A 22,351-nucleotide genomic window follows, 5' to 3' on the forward strand; every position below is an offset into this window, starting at 1 on the left:
AATGTTTGGAAGACAATTTTTCACACACACCTCTAATGGTGAGTCGGAGGGACAGAGGTGGGGTTGCCGTGTATGTTCGCTCCTCTTTGTCACCCAAACATGTGTTATCTTCTCCTCAACCCTACTCCAACTCTCCGGAGTTTATCTTCATAGAGATCACAGCTTGTGAAGACAAAATTCTCGTAGGGATTGTATACCGGCCACCCAAAGCAGGTCGACTGTCACTCCTTGAGCACTCTCTGTTGCAGATAATGCATAGCTATCAACATATTGTCTTACTTGGTGATTTCAACTCTAATCTATTGAGAGATAGCTTCGAAAGGAGGCAACTCGTGACACTCTTTGATTCTATCAACTTCCACATTGTAAATAATGTTGACCCGACTTACCACTTACCCAATTCACATACTTTACTAGATCTAGCGGTGGTGAGTGATAAAGATTATGTTTCTTCTTTTGGACAGATACCTATGCCTTGCTTCTCCATGCATGATATTATTTATTTAGTCTACAACTTGAAATGTGATGAGTTGTCTGCAGTGAGCTATTTATATAGAGACTTCAAACATTTCAATGATGATAGATGTCTTGAGGATGCTATCAACATGCCATGGCACACTATAGGTTTCATTGATGACATCAATGATAAGGTTGCAGTATTCAATAATATGATTCACAGCATTTTTGATAGGCATGCCCCTGTGCGTACTGCGCATCCTAAGCGGAAACCAGTGCCCTGGATGAATGAAGAGATACTGATTGCCAGACGTGAGCGTGATAAAGCCAGAAGAGTATTTAAAAGGACCAGCAGCCAGATAGACTTTGAGGTCTTTAAAACTTGGAGAAATCGTGTGAAATCTATGAGTCGCAATGCAAAACTTCGCTTCTATCACAGGCAGTTTAATCAAAATAATTCAACATCTACTCTGTGGGATAATGTCAGAAGACTAGGAACGCATAAATCCAGATCTAATACTAGAATCAATATACCTCTTAATGAACTGAACGATTTCTTCACTCTCAGTTCAAATCAGCCAGATGCATCCAACGCACCACTGGCTTCAGACCATCTTATCATGCAGTTCAATCATAACTTGCCGGCAGAGAAATTCTATTTCTCACATGTTACTCCATCTATGGTGTCAAAGATAATATGTTCTTGCTCAAAAAACTCTAAATGAATTGACAATATCCCAAGCTTATTTTATAAAAAATTGTTACCAGTTATTTTACCTTCTATCACTCACATATTCAATGTCTCTCTTCAGACAGGAAAATTTCCTGATCTCTGGAAATGCTCCATGGTGAAACCCATTCCTAAATCGACTAATCCAATCGCTCCTGCAGACTGCAGGCCCATCCATATTCTGTGTTCCATATCTAAGGCACTGGAGAGAATTGTGCATGCTCAGGTAAGTCAATATCTTTCAAGTTTTGACTTCTTTTCGAATTTCCAGTCTGGCTTCCGCCCAAATCATAGCACATGTACTGCTCTCTTGCGCATAACAGATGACATACGTGCAGCTATGGATAAAAGATTACTCACGTTACTTATTCAGTTCGACTTGAGCAAGGCATTTGATAATGTTTCTCATGCCTTGCTAATTCATAAGCTGAAGTATCATTGCCACTTCTCCGATTCTGCAGTAGCATGGTTCTCCTCATATTTGTCCAACAGATTTCAGGCAGTATTTGGTAGCTGTGGTGATTCCTCTAATTGGAGACCAGTTTTGAGAGGTGTTCCTCAGGGCTCTGTGTTGGGACCCCTTCTCTTCTCTGTTTTCATCAATAATGTTTCCTCTGTTTTCTCAAACTGTTCTTATCACCTATTTGCTGATGATCTTATGATCTACGCTCACTGTTCAAAAGAAAGAATTTCAGAAGCAGTTCAGTCCATGAACCAGAATATTGAGTCACTCCTGCAGTGGACTGATGCCCATCAGCTGATCCTCAATGCACAAAAGACGAAAAGCATCATTCTTGGCTTCCCAACTCTTCTGAGCAGATTTGATCAGGAAAGACTCCCGGCTATCACTGTTGCAGGAAATGTTGTTCCCTACCTGAAGAGTGTGCGAACTCTTGGACTGTATCTAGACCAGAGTCTTAGCTGTAAGGAGCAGACCACTCATGTATGTAACAGAGTGTTTGCAGGCATGCACCAGCTCAAACGTCTGAAACATTTCCTGCCTCAAAGCACACGTATCCTATTGGTCAGATAATTAATAATACCCTTTCTTGATTATTGCTCAACCGTATACGTTGACCTGACAGATGAATTGAATGGTAGGATGCAGAGATCCCTCAATTATGCAATAAGATACATCTACGATGCCAGGCGGGATGAGCATATAACGCCTTACTTTATGCAACTGGAATGGCTGAAACTCAAGAATCGAAGGAAATATTTCCTCCTGATTCTGGTATATAAAATAATTGTGAAAAATGAAGGACCATGCTATCTGCGTAACTCATTCACTTTGTTATCATCCGTTCATACTGCTCATCAAACCAGGTCACATCAGTTCACTCTTCAAATTCCTCATCACCGTACATCCATATTCAATTCGTCTTTCATCACAACAGCAAGCAGAGAGTGGAACGCCCTTCCAACTCACATTGTGTTTTCCACGTCTCTCTCCCTGTTTAAGAAAAGATTGCACGCTCATTTGCTTATGATTGATGAGTGACTAGTCCTTTAACGGTTATCTGTTTTACATTGATCCATACCATATGAATATTAAAAATTTGTCTTCTACATCCATTTATAAATAGTTTATATTATTTAACACACTTCATTATAACATGAATTACTTTGATTATTTTTGGTTTGATAGTATAGCCTATAATTATATAGATACTTTTTTTTTTCTCCACTGTTTAATAACAGTTCAAATTTTTTTTCAAGGAAATATCAATGCAAGTTTTATTCTCTTTTCTATCTACTAATTTGCTGAAAATGTATTTACTTTGTTTTTCTGTTTTAATTTTCATTCTGCTGGTATTGATTGAGTGATGGAATCTGTTATTGCTTGTTGTTAATGCTGCAGTAATTATTTTCTAGTTTTTTATTGTAGTTTAATATTCTTCATTTCATTATAATTAGTATTAATTATAATTAATATTTTATTGTAATCTCATTACCTATTTAATTCTAAGTTCTTAGAATATTTATCTTTAGTTTTTACATTCTATTATTTTTGTGATGTTATGTTTTGTTGTAATGTGCAATGGGTCTTACTAGACCTAGCACTCAATAAAAATCAATCAATCAATCTCTAATGAGCCATTGAAAATTTGTCTTGAAACGGAATAAAAAGTGGTACAGGTAGATTGTGATTAGAACCATTATAAAATGCTGCATTTATTATTTTTGCAAGATGAAAATTACAGTAGTTCTAGTTCCTTCTTGAAGTTGTTTAAAACAAATTATATAATAATATATAAGACAAAAATTAAAAAAAATAGGAATAAAATAAATAAATAAATTAGGAGATAAATAAAATTAGGAATAATATGTAAAGAGAGATAGAAGAAGATTCGACACCTTTTTATTCTTGAAAGATGAAAAATCTGATTACTTCGAGTTCTTTCTTGAAGTTTTAGGAAGCCAATCACGAGCTATGAATGGAAATTGGATCAGGGATATCAAAAGAGTGATACAGTTTGATTATGGTAAGAGGAAGAAGTCCATAAAAAGAGTCGACAGTTTATATGTTTGCAAGACGGAAAATTTTATTACTGCAGGTTACTTCTTGAAGCATTGGAAAACCAATCATGAGTCGTCAAAGGCCAACAATCTAATAGGAACCAATCATTCTCTGTTTTCTGGATTCACTCCAAAGTTTTGTTACACGATTATTAGTCATCAGAAGAATAAAAGGAGGGAATTTATTAAAAGGGTGGTACAGGTAGATTGTTGAGAAAATATTATAAGATTCGATACTTTTCATGTTGGCAAGACGAAAAATCTCACTAGTTCTCGGTCTTGCTGGGAGGTTTAGAAAATCAATATTTTGAGTCATCAGATGAAGTAAGAGGGAGGAGTATGGAGAATTAGAGAGGGAGGAGTATGGAGAATTAGAGAGGGAGAGAAACACAAAGTGAGAGAAAGAGAAGGAGAAAGTGACCCGCTTCCTCTGACCCTGCTCATCCACACCTCAGACTTTCTTTTCTTCAGCTGACCTATTCCTCCTCAACAGGAAAGTCCTCTTTGTTTACAAACCGTGGAACCTAGTAGACATCATCCAATATGGTGCAACGTTTGGATGTCAACAATGGCAAACGAATATTTCGCTCAAGAATGCATGTGCATGTGCGAGCACCGTCAATCCATACCATAGGGTTCGGAGCTATAACTGATATATTTTTGCTTGAACTATGGCGTCACAATGGATTAAACAGCTGATCAATGTTATTGATCATCTTCAAGATTGAATTGAAAAGCTGTTCATTCGGTCATTCTAAACAACTCATGATGCCTTCAAATCAAATAATTTTAACAAATGGAAAACTCATTCACGAAAACTTGAAACTCGACTAACATCTTATTTAAATTGATTTATCCAATAATAACTCATAGTTGTTTTTATCTTTCTCTAACCTCTTTCAATCGATAACAATTAATCAATAATTGTCTGATTGCTATATGATTTCGAATTTTATAATATCAATTTATTTATTTATGATATACTATGCTCTAACACCAGCTAAATATTATGATAAGTAACTATTGATATGTTGACAACCTGGCATTTAGCCTAAAGCCAAAACTTGAGATATAACCTAATAGGTTAATTTAGTAAGTGATGTCTATATCGTCAATAATTGCACATGTTAATCAGCTAAATATCTTTTGTAAAATTTATTAGAAAACGATTGATGGATGAGGAAAACGAAAAAAATCTCTATGATATTTTGTATGGAAACGATTTGATATTGACAAAATAGCAGTTTTGGTCTAAGCCTGTTACTCTCTCCCAGTTATTGCTATATGATTTGTAATTGTATTGATAAATGAGAACCACTAAGTTGGAATATAATGACAGAGCTCAAACTTGGTCAACAGCTAACGACCAACCTTAGGGATTTACCCACACTAATATTCTGCTGCGTCCAGTTTACTAGACATTGATAATAATGGTCTAACAACTGAAACTATTATTTCAAATTGTTTTCGTAAATTAGTGGTTTCGACAATATCAAGTGGTTTCCATTGAATATGGATATCTACCACAACATCACCTTCACTTTCACAATCACAACAACACAGAAAGTTTATGACATACCAAATATCAATGCTTTTCAAATGATGCTGGAGGTGTTGAGAATTTTTAGTTTTACAATTCATTCAGTATGTGTATTTTATATTTTTTTTTAGAAAACCAGAACAAGCTATCCTACAAAATAGTAGTTTCCAAAAGAGTCATCCTACTCCTAAAATAGAAGTTTGATTGATAATTTAGAGCATCATACTCATAGCACTATGGTCAAAGCAGGAGAAATACGTTAATTGATTGATATCTGGCAAGAGGGACCTCCAGGAGGTTGAGGAACGAGAAGATACCGTACTGTAATTTATGGTGGAAAATGTGGCTGACCATTCATTAACCGAGACCATCCATTCCCGGAAAGATATGTGCAGCTCCGTACCAATTAGAAGCTACAATGAGATTCACGTTATTAAGTCAGTGGAAATGTTTATAGGAACGCAACTTTGCCACTTTTCCGTTTCCATCGCCTTCTATATTACATCGCTGTGATTCAAGTTATTCCGGTACATCTGATCGAATATTAAGTGTTGATTCTTGTTAATAATAATAATCAATTTATGAAGCTGACCAAGTAATACAAACTCATACTCATTTGAGATATTATGATTGGCCATATGTATGAAGTCTTATCTGTTCATCGATTAACAAACTTGTTTTATGCTGTTCTATGCGAGTGCAATGACCGTTCTTGATAACTTTCTACGTGAATTTCATAGATACTGATTTTCTACGTAGAATATTCTATCTCAGTAGAATTGTAACTAATATTCTATGTACATTTTATTAGTTCATTCAGAAAAGGGATAAGGGAATAAGGGGAAGTATTCACGATAAAATTTCAAATAAGGGAATACTAAGTACATACAATGAAGCAAACTAACACATAAATCGAACCCGCACGAGGAAGATAGATAATAAATTTTAGCTTGCTTTCTCTTTTTTAGCGAGTTTAATGTAGTTAATTACATAATAAATGAAGGAAGAACGGTGGCGGTAACGAGCAGGTTACCGGGAATAGCGAATATCGATTTTATCAGCGGTCTGGCATTCATGTGATAGTGATGCAGGGAACAGAATCCCCTAATCAAGTTATTCGTCAAGTCGCACCTTGATGGTGTGAACGCAACAATCTGCCGTCAGCTGATGCCAATAATGGACCTGACATCATCTATGATTAAGCTAACCACGAATCTGATACAACCTACATGAGCCTCCATCTCGGTCATGGATACAGCTCTATCACATCCCATCTCATTATTGTAGTTGAAACCCTACCCAAAACTAGAATGGTTTAATACCAAATACAGTAGTTTCTACTGTACATGTATTACAAGTGCTCTGCATTACCGGTAGGCCTACTGCCTCCTTTGTTACTCAACTTAGCTTTCCATTAGCACAAGTCAAGTTCAAAGTTCAAATAGCAGCCAATGCATTGAGTCGAATAGAAGAGATAAGGAGAAGAATGCGAAGATAGAATTTATCTATTGAAGTATAGAAGATTAAATAAGGAACAAATGAAAGAATTTCATACTTCACAATAATCAGTTAGTTGAAAGAAAAGCGTTCAAAAGAAGACGATTCCAAATTAAAGTAGAATAGAAGAATTTATCTGTAGTAGAATGAAATAGTATAAGTGGTATAAGGATAAAATATAACATTGTGGAAAAAGTATCATATTATAGTAGAATTGGTGAATAAATGTTTCCAATGAAACGTATGAGCAAGGAATAACGAATAATCGTATAACAAGGAATGTTTCCTTGCTATTGCAATTTACAAGGATAGAATTATAGAAAAGTATCAAATCATTTCCTAGCAGAATCAACTGGTGAAGAATCAGTCCAAAGAAAATTATGGAAAATAAAATGATATACATTTAAAATAAAATATAACATTTTGGAAAAAGTCTCATCGTATAGAATTATAGAAAAGTATCAAATCATTTCCTAGCAGAATCAACTGGTGAAGAATCAGTCCAAAGAAAATTATGGAAAATAAAATGATATACATTTAAAATAAAATATAACATTTTGGAAAAAGTCTCATCGTATAGAATTATAGAAAAGTATCAATCATTTCCTAGCAGAATCAACTGGTGAAGAATCAGTCCAAAGAAAATTATGGAAAATAAAATGATATACATTTAAAATAAAATATAACATTTTGGAAAAAGTCTCATCGTATAGAATTATAGAAAAGTATCAAATCATTTCCTAACAGAATCAACTGGTGAAGAATCAGTCCAAAGAAAATTATGGAGAATCAAATGATTTAAATTTCATTTGAAAGGATAGAATATAAAATTGTGGGAAAAGTCTCATAGTATAGTAGAATTAGTGGAAAAATGCTTCCAAAGGAAATAATCCTTGTTATTGCAATTAACAAGGATAGAACTATAGAAAAGTATCAAATCATGTCCTAGCAGAATCAGCTAATGAAGAATCAGACCAAAGAAAATTATGGAAAATCAAATTATTTTAATTTCATTTGAATGATGAACGAGTTTTGTTTTAAGCGAAATAGTCGACTGCTTAAGGCCGGCTCCACTAGCTGATGAGCTCTCAATAATTGAGCTCTCAAAATCACTTCCTGGTGGTTCGGAACCCATCCAAAACTGGAGGTCCATTCAATTCTCATCATCATCATCATAACTCCACATACAGCTTATGTGGGCTACATCCCCATAAACTAAAAAATCTTGTGTGGTACACTCACACAACTTTCCTTGCTCATTGAACTGCAAGCCTCATTCTCGAACGAGAATAATTTAGGAGAATAACATAATGATGATTGGCGGCAACATATTTGCAACTACGATCAGACTACTGTATATGTGTATATATAATTGTTTTCAGTGTACTTTTTCTTTTGTGTAAATTGTGGAATTCGGTGTTTTTTTAAAAGTCGTCAAAACAGCTGTTCTACAGATGGAATATCTTGACTATGACTGTGTTCTTTTTATAAACGGCTCTACCTACCTACCTCATTTACGAGAAGGAGGTTACAAAGTCCATTTCTCAATGATGGGGTGGACCCACCATCAGTTTCCCAGGAGAAAGACTCATGCCAGTTGATAGAGCTGATGAATAACTATACAGGGTATGAATTTGAAAAAAATCGTTAGAACCGTTTTTGAGAAAATCGTGAAAAACATGGTTTTTCAGTAAATGCCATTTTTCTCAAGAATATTACGGAGCTCCTGAAATTTTCCCCGAAATGAGACTCATGCCAGTTGATAGGGCTTATGAATAGCTACCCATGGTATAAATTTGAAGAAAATCGTTAGAGCCGTTTTCGAGAAAGCCGTGAAAAACATGGTTTTTTAGTCACAATCCGCCATTTTTCTCAAGAATATTACGGAGCTCCTGAAATTTTCCCAGAAATAAGACTCATGCCAGTTTATAGGGCTTATAAATAGCTATCCATGGTATAAATTTGAAGAAAATAGTTAGAGCCGTTTTCGAGAAAAACACGGGTTTTTAGTAATTATCCACCATTTTTTCCGCCATCTTGAATTGAATATCTTAATATCGGATCCTCATGGTATAAGGACCTTAATTTTAAAATTTCAAGTCAATTGGTTAATTAGGAATGGAGTTATCGTGTTCACAGACATACACATATACACACACACACATACAGATACACAGACCAACACCCAAAAATCATGTTTTTGGACTCAGGGGGCCTTGACACGTATAGAAAACTTGAAATTAGGGTACCTTAATATTTTACTTAACTTGCCCTACTACCATAGGTAAGGAAGGTATTGCTTTCCAAAAAAATTAAGGTACCCTAATTTCAAGTTTTCTATACGTTTCAAGGTCCCCTGAGTCCAAAAACATGATTTTTGGGTGTTGGTCTGTGTGTGTGTGTATGTGTGTATGTCTGTGAACACGATAACTCCATTCCTAATTAACCGATTGACTTGAAATTTTAAACTTAAGGTCCTTATACCATGAGGATCCGACAATAAGAAATTCAATAAAATTCAATTCAAGATGGCGGAAAATTACTATATAACCATGTCTTTCACGTTTTTATCAAAAACGGCTCTAACGATTTTCTTCAAATTTATACCATGGATAGCTATTCATAAGCCCTATCAACTGGCATGAGTCTCATTTCGGGGAAAATTTCAGGAGCTCCGTAATATTCTTGAGAAAAATGGCGGCTAATGACTAAAAAACCATGTTTTTCACGGTTTTCTTGAAAACGGCTCTAACGATTTTCTTTAAATTCATACCATGAATAGCTATTCATAAGCCCTATCAAATGGCATGAGTCTAATTTCTGGGAAAATTTCAGGAGCACCGTAATATTCTTGAGAGAAATGACAGTTACTAAAAAACCATGTTTTTCAGGATTTTCTCAAAAACGGCTCTAACGATTTTTTTTCAACTCATATCCTGTATAGTTATTTATCAGCTCTATCAACTGGCATGAGTCTTTTTCCTGGAAAACTAACGGGGGGTCCACCCCATCCTTGAGAAATTGACTTTGTAACCTCCTTCTCGTGCATGAGGTAGGTAGAGCAGTTTATAAAAAGAACACAGTCATAGTCAAGATATTTCATCTGTAGAACAGCTGTTTTGACGACTTTTAAAAAAATCGAATTTCACAATTTACACAAAGGAGAAAGTACTCTGAAAACAATTATTATAATATACACATATACAGTAGTCTGATCGTAGTTGCAAATATGTTGCCGCAAATCGACACTATGTTATTCCCCTAAATTATTCTCGTTTGAGAATGAGGCTTGCAGTTCAATGAGCAAGGAAAGTTGTGTGAGTGTACCACACCAGATTTTTTTGGAAAATGATTTAGTATGAACTAGAGAATATGACGCAAACTTTCAAATTTTTCAGACTGCCCACACATTAACTCATCAACATTACTTTCATTACTGCATCGAAACCTATGTAACATTTATATAAAAAGTTTCTCTTGTACCGAGGATAAACATTGAAAACCAATAAAAGATATCATTTTTATCACAACAACTAGTTTTAACTCTTCAAGAGCCATTTTGAAGTGTAAATAAATAAAATAAATGAACAACATTTAATTAATTTTATTTACACTTGGAGATGGCTCTTGAAGAGTTAAAACTAGTTGTGATAAAATAAGAGGGCACATGATATATTTTATTGTGTTTCAATTATTTCAGTAGCCCTACAAAGAAAAGTGAGAGGATAAACATATTTGATCTGTGATAGAACTGCTCTGAACAGAATATTGTGAAAGCAGATACAGGGGTGGTTCAATTTGCAAAGAAGCAAAGCCACCTTGATGCAAGGTCAAGGTGGTATTGTGCTGACGTGAACATTCTCTCGGCTGTCTAGTCTAGACCTACTCATCTACGCAACGGTAAATTAATGCACAAAGTGTCTGAACTCTGAACCACCCCCGCCTTAATTATAGCTGCCGAATATTCCGCCCACAATCGTGCTGCAGGGCTGAAAACTATAACCTATAACCTTGTGCGCTCAACTTTGAACAATTGAATCGAAAAACTTTGATCTCAACTGTCAACTCCAGACAGCAAAGCTCTAAACACAGTACATAGTAGAAGCACCAAAGTAGAAGTACCTAGAAGCAGCAAATCCAATTTATGTTTTATAATTGCATTATATATGTCAACTCCAGACAGAAAAACTCTAGATATAGTGTATTTTCATCATATCCATTTCGTGTTATTATATAATATATGACTGCATTATTATATTGTAAACACAAAACAGCGAAGGTCTGAGAATACAGTTCAGTAACGAGTAGCATTAAATCCAATTTGTCTTATTAGATTAGCTGCTGCACGTCGTATCAGGCATGATTATTATTCTCTTTGTAGGATCAATAATAATTGCAAAACAAGCTGGAATGTCAGTAGTGACTAGCTAGAACTAGTATGGATTTAGCTAGACGCATTTCCGGCAAATCCAGCTAGTTGGCTGTTAGCTGCTAGTTGACTGGCAACGGTGAATGGTCTCTTCATTAGCTTGACATTGGAAGCAGCCATCTTATGTGACCCAAATTATTTTTTCGTGGAGACTACATTGTTACCGTTAATAAGTCGTGAAAAGATAAAGTCGGAATGGAAAATTCTAATGATAAATAAGTTAGAGTATCAGTGTATCGAAGTTAAAATGATCAGCACAACTCAAACAAGAAACTACAAATGAAAATTGTAATAAAAAGAAGTAATACTGTACAGGAATTGGGAAAAAAATCAGCACAATTAAAAAATACAATACTTTCATTGGGATTATTCATATTATGATAGGAATTTATTTACTAGATTACTTGATTGATGTAAATAAATAAATTAGATACGAAGTTACAAATAATCTTCTTGATCCATATAACTCAAGTTTTCCATAGTTCAACACTATTAATTGACTTTTTCTAGATTCCATCAAATTTTGTTGGTTTTTAAGTTTAGAGCTTCCAAATTATTAGACCTACTGAATCAGCGGCTGAAAACGTAACCTAACATTTTGAATAAGCTTATGCAGTATTTATTACTAGGAGAGTTTTTTAGTAATATACTGAAAAAATTAATTTTTAACATACTTGTGAAGTAAGACCAGTGACTGGTTTAAAAAAGCCATTTTTATATCTTTATAAAATTCATGAGCCATTTTATTGAGAACCCCGGTATGACAACAAAAACTGCATGTAAAAAGTGAGATACTATAAAGGTAATTTGGTAATAAATTAAAACATACTTGGAGTGCAGAGGCAGCTAAATGCTTTTAAGTAACAATCTTATCTTGTATGCTTTCAAATATTCCAATTATTACTGGCAAAGACCTTTTTTAATTATTCAGAAAGCTAGACAAGCTACAACTCCAATGCTATTTAAGCCATTCTATTCCAGAATGCACCATTATATTTCAGATAGGCTATAGATACATGGTTATCTCTCTAATTTACCCAAAAATAAGACAATTTTAAAGAAAATCAACGTTCAAACGAATAAGCTTGGAGAAAATTATAAATTATTTATTATGCGTTCAAAGGAATTAACAATTTCCTGAACATGAACAACTTTTGACTGGAAACATACAGAAGAACCATGAAAATAAGGTTCTACTGGAATAATCTAATACAGATGTATAGACATTTTTCATCAAATCGGACAATATCTTATGTACATAGTTCACGTCTACAACAATAATATTGCTGATAATCCAAGTATAGCATAACATAACCATACTAACTATTTAGGTACCTATAATAGATACAATTCTATGTGCATTGCTCTTGTTTCTGTTAATAAAGATGGGTATTACTCAAGAATAAGATTTATTTATTCGATAAAGTTAACATTATATATATATATATATATATATATATATATATATATAATATATATATATATTATATTGAGGCTTCACTTTAAAATATCTACGAGCATTTAACTAGATTTAACTAGGCCTATTGAACTAATTCTGCACTAGATTATAAAACAATAAATAGTCTTTGCTTTCGATTCATGTTGATTACATTCAAGTTAAAAGAATAGTTGATTACACTTTTACGTTTTATAACATTACATCCCTATTAACAATAGAAATATTATGAAACATAGAAATTGAATCAATGATACATACAAATCTTTGTTAAGAAAACAATAATGAAATGAGTGATTGAATTCATAATACTCTTTATATGGTATTATTACGGTATTGGAAACCTCTCGAGTCAGATCGGCCCATTTTCCAAAGCTTATAACGGTTATCAGATTACAGGCAATGTACATACGTCCTGCACAAGTCTTTTATTAACGAGAATACAGAATCTCTATAGGTACGATAAGATACGATTTACAGAAACAGCAGGTTCTGTGAAATGTTTTGGCAGTATGAGTAAACAGAAAGATTCGATCCTGTCAAGAAGGGTTCAGTGACCGAAGCCATCAGCTGGAGCTTAGTAAGTAGGTCATGGTCTGAATTCTCCTTGAGACTTGGATGCTAGCATGCACTCACTGGGCCTTGACACTGGCCTTGGCTCTATCTTATGATTAGAAACACATTTCTGACCTAGCTCCCGAGCACATTTCGATGGATATCTTTTTGATTGAGTCACATAATCTCAGTTAAATATCTGGCGATACTTTGTTAGTGTAACTAACATTTGCGTTGTTTGTTTGGTAGTGAAATTATCGTACTATTGTCGATGGTTTAATAGTGATGGTTTGAGTGTGTGGAAAAAGTGTATTGTTCAACAGTTGGGATAAAATCTTATGAGATTTTGATTTGATGAGATGAAACGCCTAATTTTTTAGTATTTGGAATACGAATGTATTGACACTTGGAATAGGTTTACTGTAGAGTTGAAAATGCGTAAAACTTTTGGTAAATCACCGGAGAACTGAAAATGAGAACTAAACTATGAAAATGCAAACAAACAAATGTGAAAAGGATCAATTTTGCGCATGATTGCAGAATATGACTGTTGAAGTTGAAATGGAGAGAAATATAAAGAGAAGATCTTCAAGGGGAAAACATACCTAATTTCCATAAAATATTACGAAAATTGTGCGACAATGTGTTTTAGACAAATTAGAAGAGATGACACTTCTATAAAGTAGGCTCAATCCAAATACTGTTTGGGTCTTCAGTTAGTAATAGTATATTTCGCACCTAGGGTCGAAAACATTTTTGCCCGTGGTGCGAACGCTATTTTTCGCCACACAGAAAAATAAACTATATATATATATATATATATATATATATATAATATATATATATATATATATATTTCTCTTTATTTATTCTTTTTACAATGGAGCACAGATCGGGAGAGAAAAACTAGTTATGTCTTCTAGATTTCCACAGAATTTTCAGTCCAAAAATATTCATACAAACCATTCTTTTGAATTTAGATGTTCCGCTATTCCTAAAAGTATATATATATATGAGAATAATATTGTTTACTAAGCACTTCCGAAAGCAGAAGTGGAAGGTCATAGCTCTAGCAAATCTGAGGTAATCTGAATATCAGGAAATTGTCCAAGTATTTTTATTTTTTATTCTGATTTTTCTAAATAACCTAAAAGATTATGTTCAATTATGTGGGAGGTTGAGTTTATACTTTTTTATTCTTTCAAATAACAATAAGATGATATTATTATAAATGTTTTAATTATTGAATAATGAACACAAATAATGAAAAGTTTTTTGATCAGATGTTTTATCACCTTTCTTAGTTCCATGTCAGCGGCCGGAAAGGGTACTCTTTCCGGCCTTAGCCGGAAAGAAACCTGTTCTGACGTCAGACGAGAGTCGTCTGCAAACAATGTCTTTCAGATCTACGTAGGGACTGGAAAACAGCTGCTTTCTGTGCAGTGTGGCGAAAACATCTATTTAATGCAATTAATAGCACAAGTTTGGAAGTGAGCTTTGAGGAAATTGCATTTTATTCACGAAACAAGGCCAACAAGATGTTTATTGTGAGATACACTATCACCATTGGTCAGATGGGAAGTATTGATGTTATATATGAAAAATTCTGACAAATCGAAATGAATCTCACTTTAGTCCACTGAATTCTCGGTGCATTGCAAGAGGAATGCCAAGGCCGGATTAAACTCATCCGTGCCCCGAATTTTCAAACACTAAAATTTGGCAAAATGTTTATAAACCTTGCTAACGATAAAGCAATCAATCAAAACAAATTCTTGGAATACTGTTTTATAATCTGTTGCAATAATGCAGGTAAGCGATGTGCACGAAATTTATATGAACGAAAGAAATTGTTATAAAAATATACAATTGAGCCAATTCATGCTCCTAAAATACCTTGATATTGTGCAGATTGACTGGAAAACATTTTCTAGATGGTTTTGCAGTGTCCCTATTATAATTATATTGATTTTTCTGGAGAATTCACCCTCTACATTATTTTCTACATAATTATCAATAGGGTAATATCAATATTGTGAGTCATTGGAAGAGGGGATCTTAACTTACTGCCTCAAATTCTCCCACAAAACTTGTAATTCAAAGTTCAGGAAGAAAGGAATTTTTCTATTTATCTATCTAGCTCTTTAACTCTTTCCTTTTTCTTCGCAAATCACGATCAAATAATGTACTTCTAGAGGACATAAAATCACTTATATGGATAGATATTTGTTCTCTTTGCTATTCCAGTTCAAATATTTTTACTTGAAATACCATAATGCTCTAAGCATGTTTTTTACATGGATCGAACTGAAATTCATCTAAATGTAATATTTATCTTCAATGAACAATGTTTTATATGATGTGATCTTCGATATACTAAATAAATCTTTTTTTAATTCATCTTATATTTCGATAAATAATTTTCAAGTAACACGAATCGTTTCAAAGCTAGAAATGTTAAATCTTCAAATATTATTTGATCAGCAATAATTCAATGGAATACTATTCAAGATTAATTCAATACGAAGCACTCTAAAACGTGAACAGTTTTAATCATAGGTTCATAATTAATTAATGCAGGGTCATATTATGGTTTATCCTATAACTGTAAACTAATATGATGTAAATTCATAGATAATGCAAGCTCCTGTCCTTCACTCTGTCATGATTGCAAGAATTGAAGTTATTTTGTCATGTAGTTCCACAACATATTCTCAAAAACTACAAATGAACAGAAACAGAAGTAAGAATAAAAGTATTCTAAATGATAGTTGAGCATAACATATAGAAGTTTTCCAATTTCTTTTAATGTATCAGAATTGATTAATCAAGAGTGAAGTTTGAGTTAGAGGAATGTAATGTAATAATGTGATGAATAAAACCCTCACAACATAAGTTGTGGGAAAATCAATCCACAAGATAACATCAAAGATTACTGATTCATCATTGAAATCATCCAGTTCGATTGTGAAGATAATTGGGATCGTTGTTATTATAAGAAGGAATTAATTTTCTCATATTTTAGAATTGACAGATAAATCGATGGCTTGTGGGATCAAACAGAGTTATGAAAAGTCATTAAAGTTCACAGTAAAAGAGTGATAACTATTGAATAATTGGCAAGATAATAATAATAATAATAATAATAATAATAATAATAATAATAATAATAATAATAATAAACGTTTTGAAGCAGGTTTCATATCATTTAGATTGGTCGATACTCGATAATGTGAAAAGCATTACTCATGCCACGACTATAAATTGACATATATTCACATTGTAAAGTATACTGTTTAAACAGGAAAATTTTCATAATCTTGAGTGATTTAATGTTCCAATAAAATTTTCAGAGATCAATGAACAACAAATGAATGTTGATTATCATTTGTAGTATTATTACTAATACGCGACTTAATTGTGTATTCATTTATTGTAGTTCTATTGAAAATAATTTTTCAAAAGATTTTCCTCGGACAATTTGTTTTTCCCACAAGATATAAATTTCTGAAAAAAATCAATAGAAATACAGAATTGACTTTATTTGTCTTTCTAACAATGTATAATAGTTCACAATCATTTGAACAGTTCAAAATCATTTAAAAAGTGATCACTATTCAGACTGTACTATCATATCAGTAAATTGTATGATTTTATGAAAAAATATTCTGTATCATATATAATAATCGAAACTATAATCATGATAGTTGAGCATAGGAAAAAAATTGACGTGGTATAGAGTAAAAGCACGTGGAAGTGGAATAAATATCCCGATTTTCTTGCCTCAGCAACAAATTCGAGAAGGCTAAGGTATCAAATTTTATACTGGTAGTGCATTTTGAGCTAGTTTGAATAACGTGAGCAAATTTGAAAGTATAACATTGTTATTACATCACGGTATGTGGTCAAAAAGATTTAAATATAATATAAAAATGAGATCTTGAATCTCAATCCAAGAAAAGAATGATAAGACCCTACTCTGAATAATATTAACTTTAGATATTTCAGCTCTTCAATAATGTCTTATTCGAGCTACTACGAACTGAAAGCGATTAAAAACTAGATAATAAGTAGTTACGTACTTCTATTTTATAAAAGAAAGTGAACTCTACTAAGATTTCTGAGAACGAAAAATACTAGAAAGTAGGCTAAGATTATGATCCAGTGTTTCATAGAAAGCCTTGCTATGCATTTCAGTTCTATTGTTTTTATGAGTTGTGAGGATTTCTAATCTTTGACATTTGTTTGAGAGATTTCTCTTCTGAACAGTCAACAGTGAGAAAAGTTGGGCAAGTCCATATTTCCAATCCAATAAAGCTTTTTCTCCAAATACAGCATCAGGCTAAGCTATATAGGTACTGTTCAATGTTTTCTATATTTATAAAGTCAATTTTGAAATAAAAAATTGCATATTTTTATGACATGATTGGACCTAAAAGTATTAGTGAGTGATTTTTCGATTAGTAACATTGGAATATCATGAAATAGCTCCTCAGTTTCAGAGCCGTATTCCAAAATATTAATCCCAAATTTTTATAAAATACGCTAATTATTCCAGTACAAATAGGCTACTTTGAAGAATCTATTTTTTTAAAATGATTTGATGCGGAGATAATTATTATGGAATGTCCCCACTCAATGAGGCTAGATACCAGAAATCAATGATTAACAGTAATAAACAAAAGGTTTCCATCAATATCGGGCACTGGAATGAAGGGAATATTAGAATCTAAGAAACTCAAATAATTCCAATAAGGTACAGGTATTGGAATAGAGAATATTACTTGAATGCCATTAGAGATTCAATTAATCATTGTTGTTTTTGGTGAGTGCAGATGAAAGGTGACTAATTTGGAAGGAGAATAATCACAAGCAGGTAGGTTAGCTCAAGAGTCAATTCAAGTGTTATAGCTCTCAAGTCCTAACCAACAAAATCAACCGGCTTACAGTTGTTCGAAAAGGCTGACAGCTTAGTGTTCAGAAAGTTATGAAAGACAAAGTCGATGAATACCTAGACTTAACAAGGATGATAATATCGGTGAAGTAAAGTTGGTTAATTGTTAAGAGAGACTTACCAAAGGAGGGTGCAGTATGAAGTGGGCTGGTTTTCGGAGTGAACACGTCAATGTTGCATGCACATGACTAACGAAGATAAGAGTGCGACTGTCTAGCCTGTCTACTAAACTCGAATGCTGTGCTCTGCTGTTCGCTCACTGCTCAGTGTTGCCACTCCAGCAAAAACTAACGGTACTAAATGGCCCGGTTCTCTAGTGACCTACACCCCTCTCTTCTACAACACACCTTCCCCCTAAAAAACTAATACCAGTGTTCACCTGCCCCAGTGTATTTTCACTTCACACTAATTCCCTAATACTGTATAATACCTTTATAGACGCTGTACCGAGAAAAAACCAGTCATACGAATAGCACGAAAAACTCTCAGTGAAAGCTGATGATAAGTACAGTGGAAAATATTCTCATAAATCATCTTCATGTCGAGTATAGGGCATGATTCAAACAGGATCTCACTAACGTTAACCATAGTTCGAAGCACTGTGTTCAAAAATTCTCTAGAAACAGAAATAACTGATAAAAGTGCAGGATTCCATTCCAAAAATACGGTATCTATCTGTATTTGAAATTATTTATAGCCGTGAACAATTTTTAAACAAAAGCTTGCCAGCTTGTTTATAAAATGAAACCTTTATAGTGAAGAAAAATTAACAAGATTGAAGGGTTGTTCCTTGTTGAGACGCTCAATATTACCATATTTTTTAGAATTCAAATCTAGTCACAATCATAATATTATTTATTGATGTCTATTTTTATGCCTCTAAACCAAAACCTGGTTCGCGTGAAATGGACATTTATGAAGAATGTTTTGATTCTAACGCCAGATTTGCATTCTGAAAAGGGACGCTACTAATCTTGTACTAGCTAACCTTTAGAAAATATCAACTCTCTTGGAACAAATAACCTTAACTTTCGACTCATCCATCTAAACTAGCATAGAGCGATTTAAATTCGCTTAGGGTAATAAATTCTCTCTCAAAAGAGTCCTGATTGCCATAAGATATTTTACATTGTGCTGAGAAAATAAGATTGCTCTATCTTTATAAGTTCTAACTTTGTTACAACTCTCTCATTTAGTTCTAGAAATTATAATTCTCATATGCATAAAGCAAAACATAAAGCGAACTTATTCTCTCAGCTCAATGTAAAATATCAGAACTCTTGCAGATGAAATATGGTAATATGAACTCTCTTATGATGGTTGCACTAACCGGGATCAACTTTCTTGAATTATCTGATCCGGGATACTTGATTTCACTTGGTGCAACCCAGCGTTAGAGTAATCAAAAAGATATTAATATTTCTCAAAAACCAATTTTATCTCTCTCAAAGAAATTAGATCTCTACTCAGGGCATAAAATCTCTCACTTACAGAAACTTAAAATCTCTCGCTGAAATCTGAATACTCTCTAAAACAATGTCAAAACATCTCATACTATTCTGTAAAATCGTTGTCTAGAACAATCTACTCTATGAAAGCGCGTTTTAATAATATGTCGATTGGATCAGGGGCTTCACAATTATTATTACATTTATCTAGTGAGAGCATAGAGAGCTCTAGTTCGCCTCACAAATAATAACTTCTCACCACTTTATGGACAAGTACTTTTTCACGATAATTATTTCATCATCCGTTAATGTAACACTCTCTTTCCACCTCATCATATAAAACTTATCCGAAATAAACTATAATGAAAACATCTGCACCATCTAGGGAGCTCAAGGAATAATTCAACGTGTCAAGAGAAGGAAGATTGGTTTGAGGTTGAGGATCAAGATCAGGAGCAAAAAGCAAATATCTAACCTACAATACTCTGAGTGAAGCGCTGAAAGAGATGAAATATAATCCTGTTATGGATCCCTATATGTTCAGTCTACTCAGTTGATTCAAGATTAGTCTCGCACTCTCGCTCAATATCTTAGTGCTGGAAGTACAGCATTATGATTCCAAGCCGTTTCATTTATTATTCAGATATTGATCACAATGAGCTGTAAATGTTTTTCGTCCATATCTAAAGTTTAATTCATGCATTTTGCATCTAATGATGCAATGATTCATGGTTTCACAGTTAGTATTATTGTTATGATTATTTCATTCAGTTTCATGCAGATTTGTATTTGCTTCAAAGCAGAATAAATCTCATTATTTCATTTATTATTCACACACATGTTATCAAAAGTACTATATTTCAAGAATTACACACAACCCAGTACATACCGGAAACTGATAATAATTCTCTACTGCACTTTTACTACTAACAAATACAGGATTCAACTGCTACTTGCTACTTATACTTGTATTTCAGTTCTACTTTTGTTATCTCATATCTTTCATTGGACTATAAGTGGCCACTAATTTTAGTAAATTAGAAGTGTATAACCAAAAACTTATTATAAGCAGAAAGAATGTAAATAGAATTCTTTACTATCTGATTCTAAAGCGCACTCTTATTATCAATTATTATTATCATTATTATTAGAGATAATATTGGTAAAAATATTTCGTTTGGTTTATAATCTTGAAATTTTCCACTGAAAAGGAATAATTCTGAACATTTGTCATTCTTGCTTTGTTTAGTAATTTTTTTGTTTCTATGATTCTTTTCATCAGTGTATTTTTTTTTCAATTTCCTGTAATAAACTCCCTTCCTCTGGGGGAGGGGGTACCAGGACGAAGGGAAAAGGAAAGGAAAAACCATTCATCATAATCGTGTAACAGTATCATTACAATTATTATTATAATAAATTATCATTATCACATTACTATTATTATAAGGAATTCTAGTTTATGAATGAATCTCAGATTCATATTTCAATGCAATAAATGAAAAAGTTCTGAGAAAAGCCACCAATCCTCCATCATTTTGTAGCCTATTTGCTATGTTAATTGAATAGTTGAAAGCTGAATAATGGTTGAAGCAGTGCAAGTATATTGCTACGATTACAATTAGAGCTAAATGACTGCGGTATAGAACTACTAAAGAGTAATATTTCGAGACACGAAAGTCTGACTGAGATAAGAGAGCAATGAACAGTTAACGCCCCAGCGCCCAGCTTATCGATTGAAACGGTGAACAGAAAAGCTACGCCACTCTGATAGGAAAATATTTATCAAGTTGGGTCGAGAAACAATTTCGCAAGTCCGTTGAGTTATATTTTTGCGATAGAGAGTGGACTTTTGAATGCGGAATTTTAAAATGAGACACAAGCTATACACGATGAAGAGGATAAGTTAGTGTGAAAACAGTAATAAACTAATAATTGAGTTCGTTGAACAATCTAATGCTAATCTTTCCCTACACGAGTCTGGCATTCGTTGGTATCTCCGATATATTCAGAACATAACATGAAGAGCTCTCGTACAACAATCTCATCCCTTTCCACACTATTCTAGAAGTCTCTGTAATATCGTAAACAATTCCAACTCTATCTATACGATTCCACGATTAATTTAAATAAAATTTTTATTAAAGAAAAAGAAACACTTAACTAAAGTGATAATATTGCATTTCTATGAAATTTCTCACTTGAGCAATGAGCTTGTATAGTAGAGAAGAAGGAAAAATGATAATTTTCGAGGAAGATTCTATCCAGCAATGCAATGAGGAGAATGCTGATCATTGTTTGAAAATACCATAATCTCTCATATTTCTCAATTCTTGGAATTGCATATTCATTTTTATGTATTTGATAAAATATAAAAATACTCAATTTTAACTGAAACTTTGATACAGAATAATCTATAGCTTTTTATTTTTGTATCGAATAAATGTTATCGCCACACTGCACAGAAAGCAACTGTTTTCCAGTCCCTACGTAGATCTGAAAGACATTGTTTGCAGACGACTCTCGTCTGACGTCAGAACAGATTTCTTTCCGGCTAAGGCCGGAAAGAGTACCCTTTCCGGCCGCTGACATGGAACTAAGAAAGGTGATAAAACAGCTGATCAAAAAACTTTTCATTATTTGTGTTCATTATTCAATAATTAAAACATTTATAATAATATCATCTTATTGTCATTTGAAAGAATAAAAAAGTATAAACTCAACCTCCCACATAATTGAACATCATCTTTTAGGTTATTTAGACTAATC

General features: G+C 33.3%; 2 protein-coding genes across 3 annotated transcripts in view; one reads left to right on the forward strand and one right to left on the reverse strand.

Moving 5' to 3' along the window:
• The window catches only part of LOC111043546 (putative fatty acyl-CoA reductase CG5065), a 94,485-nt gene that overhangs the window by 57,737 nt on the left and 14,397 nt on the right, over positions 1-22,351 (reverse strand). Inside the window, exon 1 of one of the 2 annotated variants that reach the window (XM_022328525.2) lies at positions 18,259-18,409. The exons of the other annotated variant lie outside the window; for it this stretch is intronic. The gene's annotated coding sequence lies outside the window, so the exon portion shown is untranslated. Of the gene's footprint in view, positions 1-18,258; positions 18,410-22,351 lie in introns of those variants that run through there. 2 annotated transcript variants of the gene reach the window in all.
• On the forward strand, positions 12-2,219 carry LOC120354532. The gene is made up of 4 exons (XM_039441864.1): positions 12-459; positions 565-1,100; positions 1,269-1,412; positions 1,458-2,219. The coding sequence occupies exons 1-4, from the start codon at positions 36-38 to the stop codon at positions 2,217-2,219; spliced, it is 1,866 nt and encodes a 621-aa protein (XP_039297798.1). The 5' UTR covers positions 12-35.

This window comes from Nilaparvata lugens, chromosome X, assembly GCF_014356525.2.
Source record: "Nilaparvata lugens isolate BPH chromosome X, ASM1435652v1, whole genome shotgun sequence".
Lineage (NCBI taxonomy): Eukaryota > Metazoa > Arthropoda > Insecta > Hemiptera > Delphacidae > Nilaparvata > Nilaparvata lugens.

Bases quoted from the DNA above. Each gene is read 5' to 3' on its own strand.
- LOC120354532 (XM_039441864.1), top strand. From the start codon at position 36: ATGGTGAGTCGGAGGGACAGAGGTGGGGTTGCCGTGTATGTTCGCTCC. The intron at 460-564 runs GACAGATACCTA...ATAGAGACTTCA, and splicing joins AGATTATGTTTCTTCTTTTG to AACATTTCAATGATGATAGA. The intron at 1,413-1,457 runs GTAAGTCAATAT...TCGAATTTCCAG, and splicing joins AGAGAATTGTGCATGCTCAG to TCTGGCTTCCGCCCAAATCA.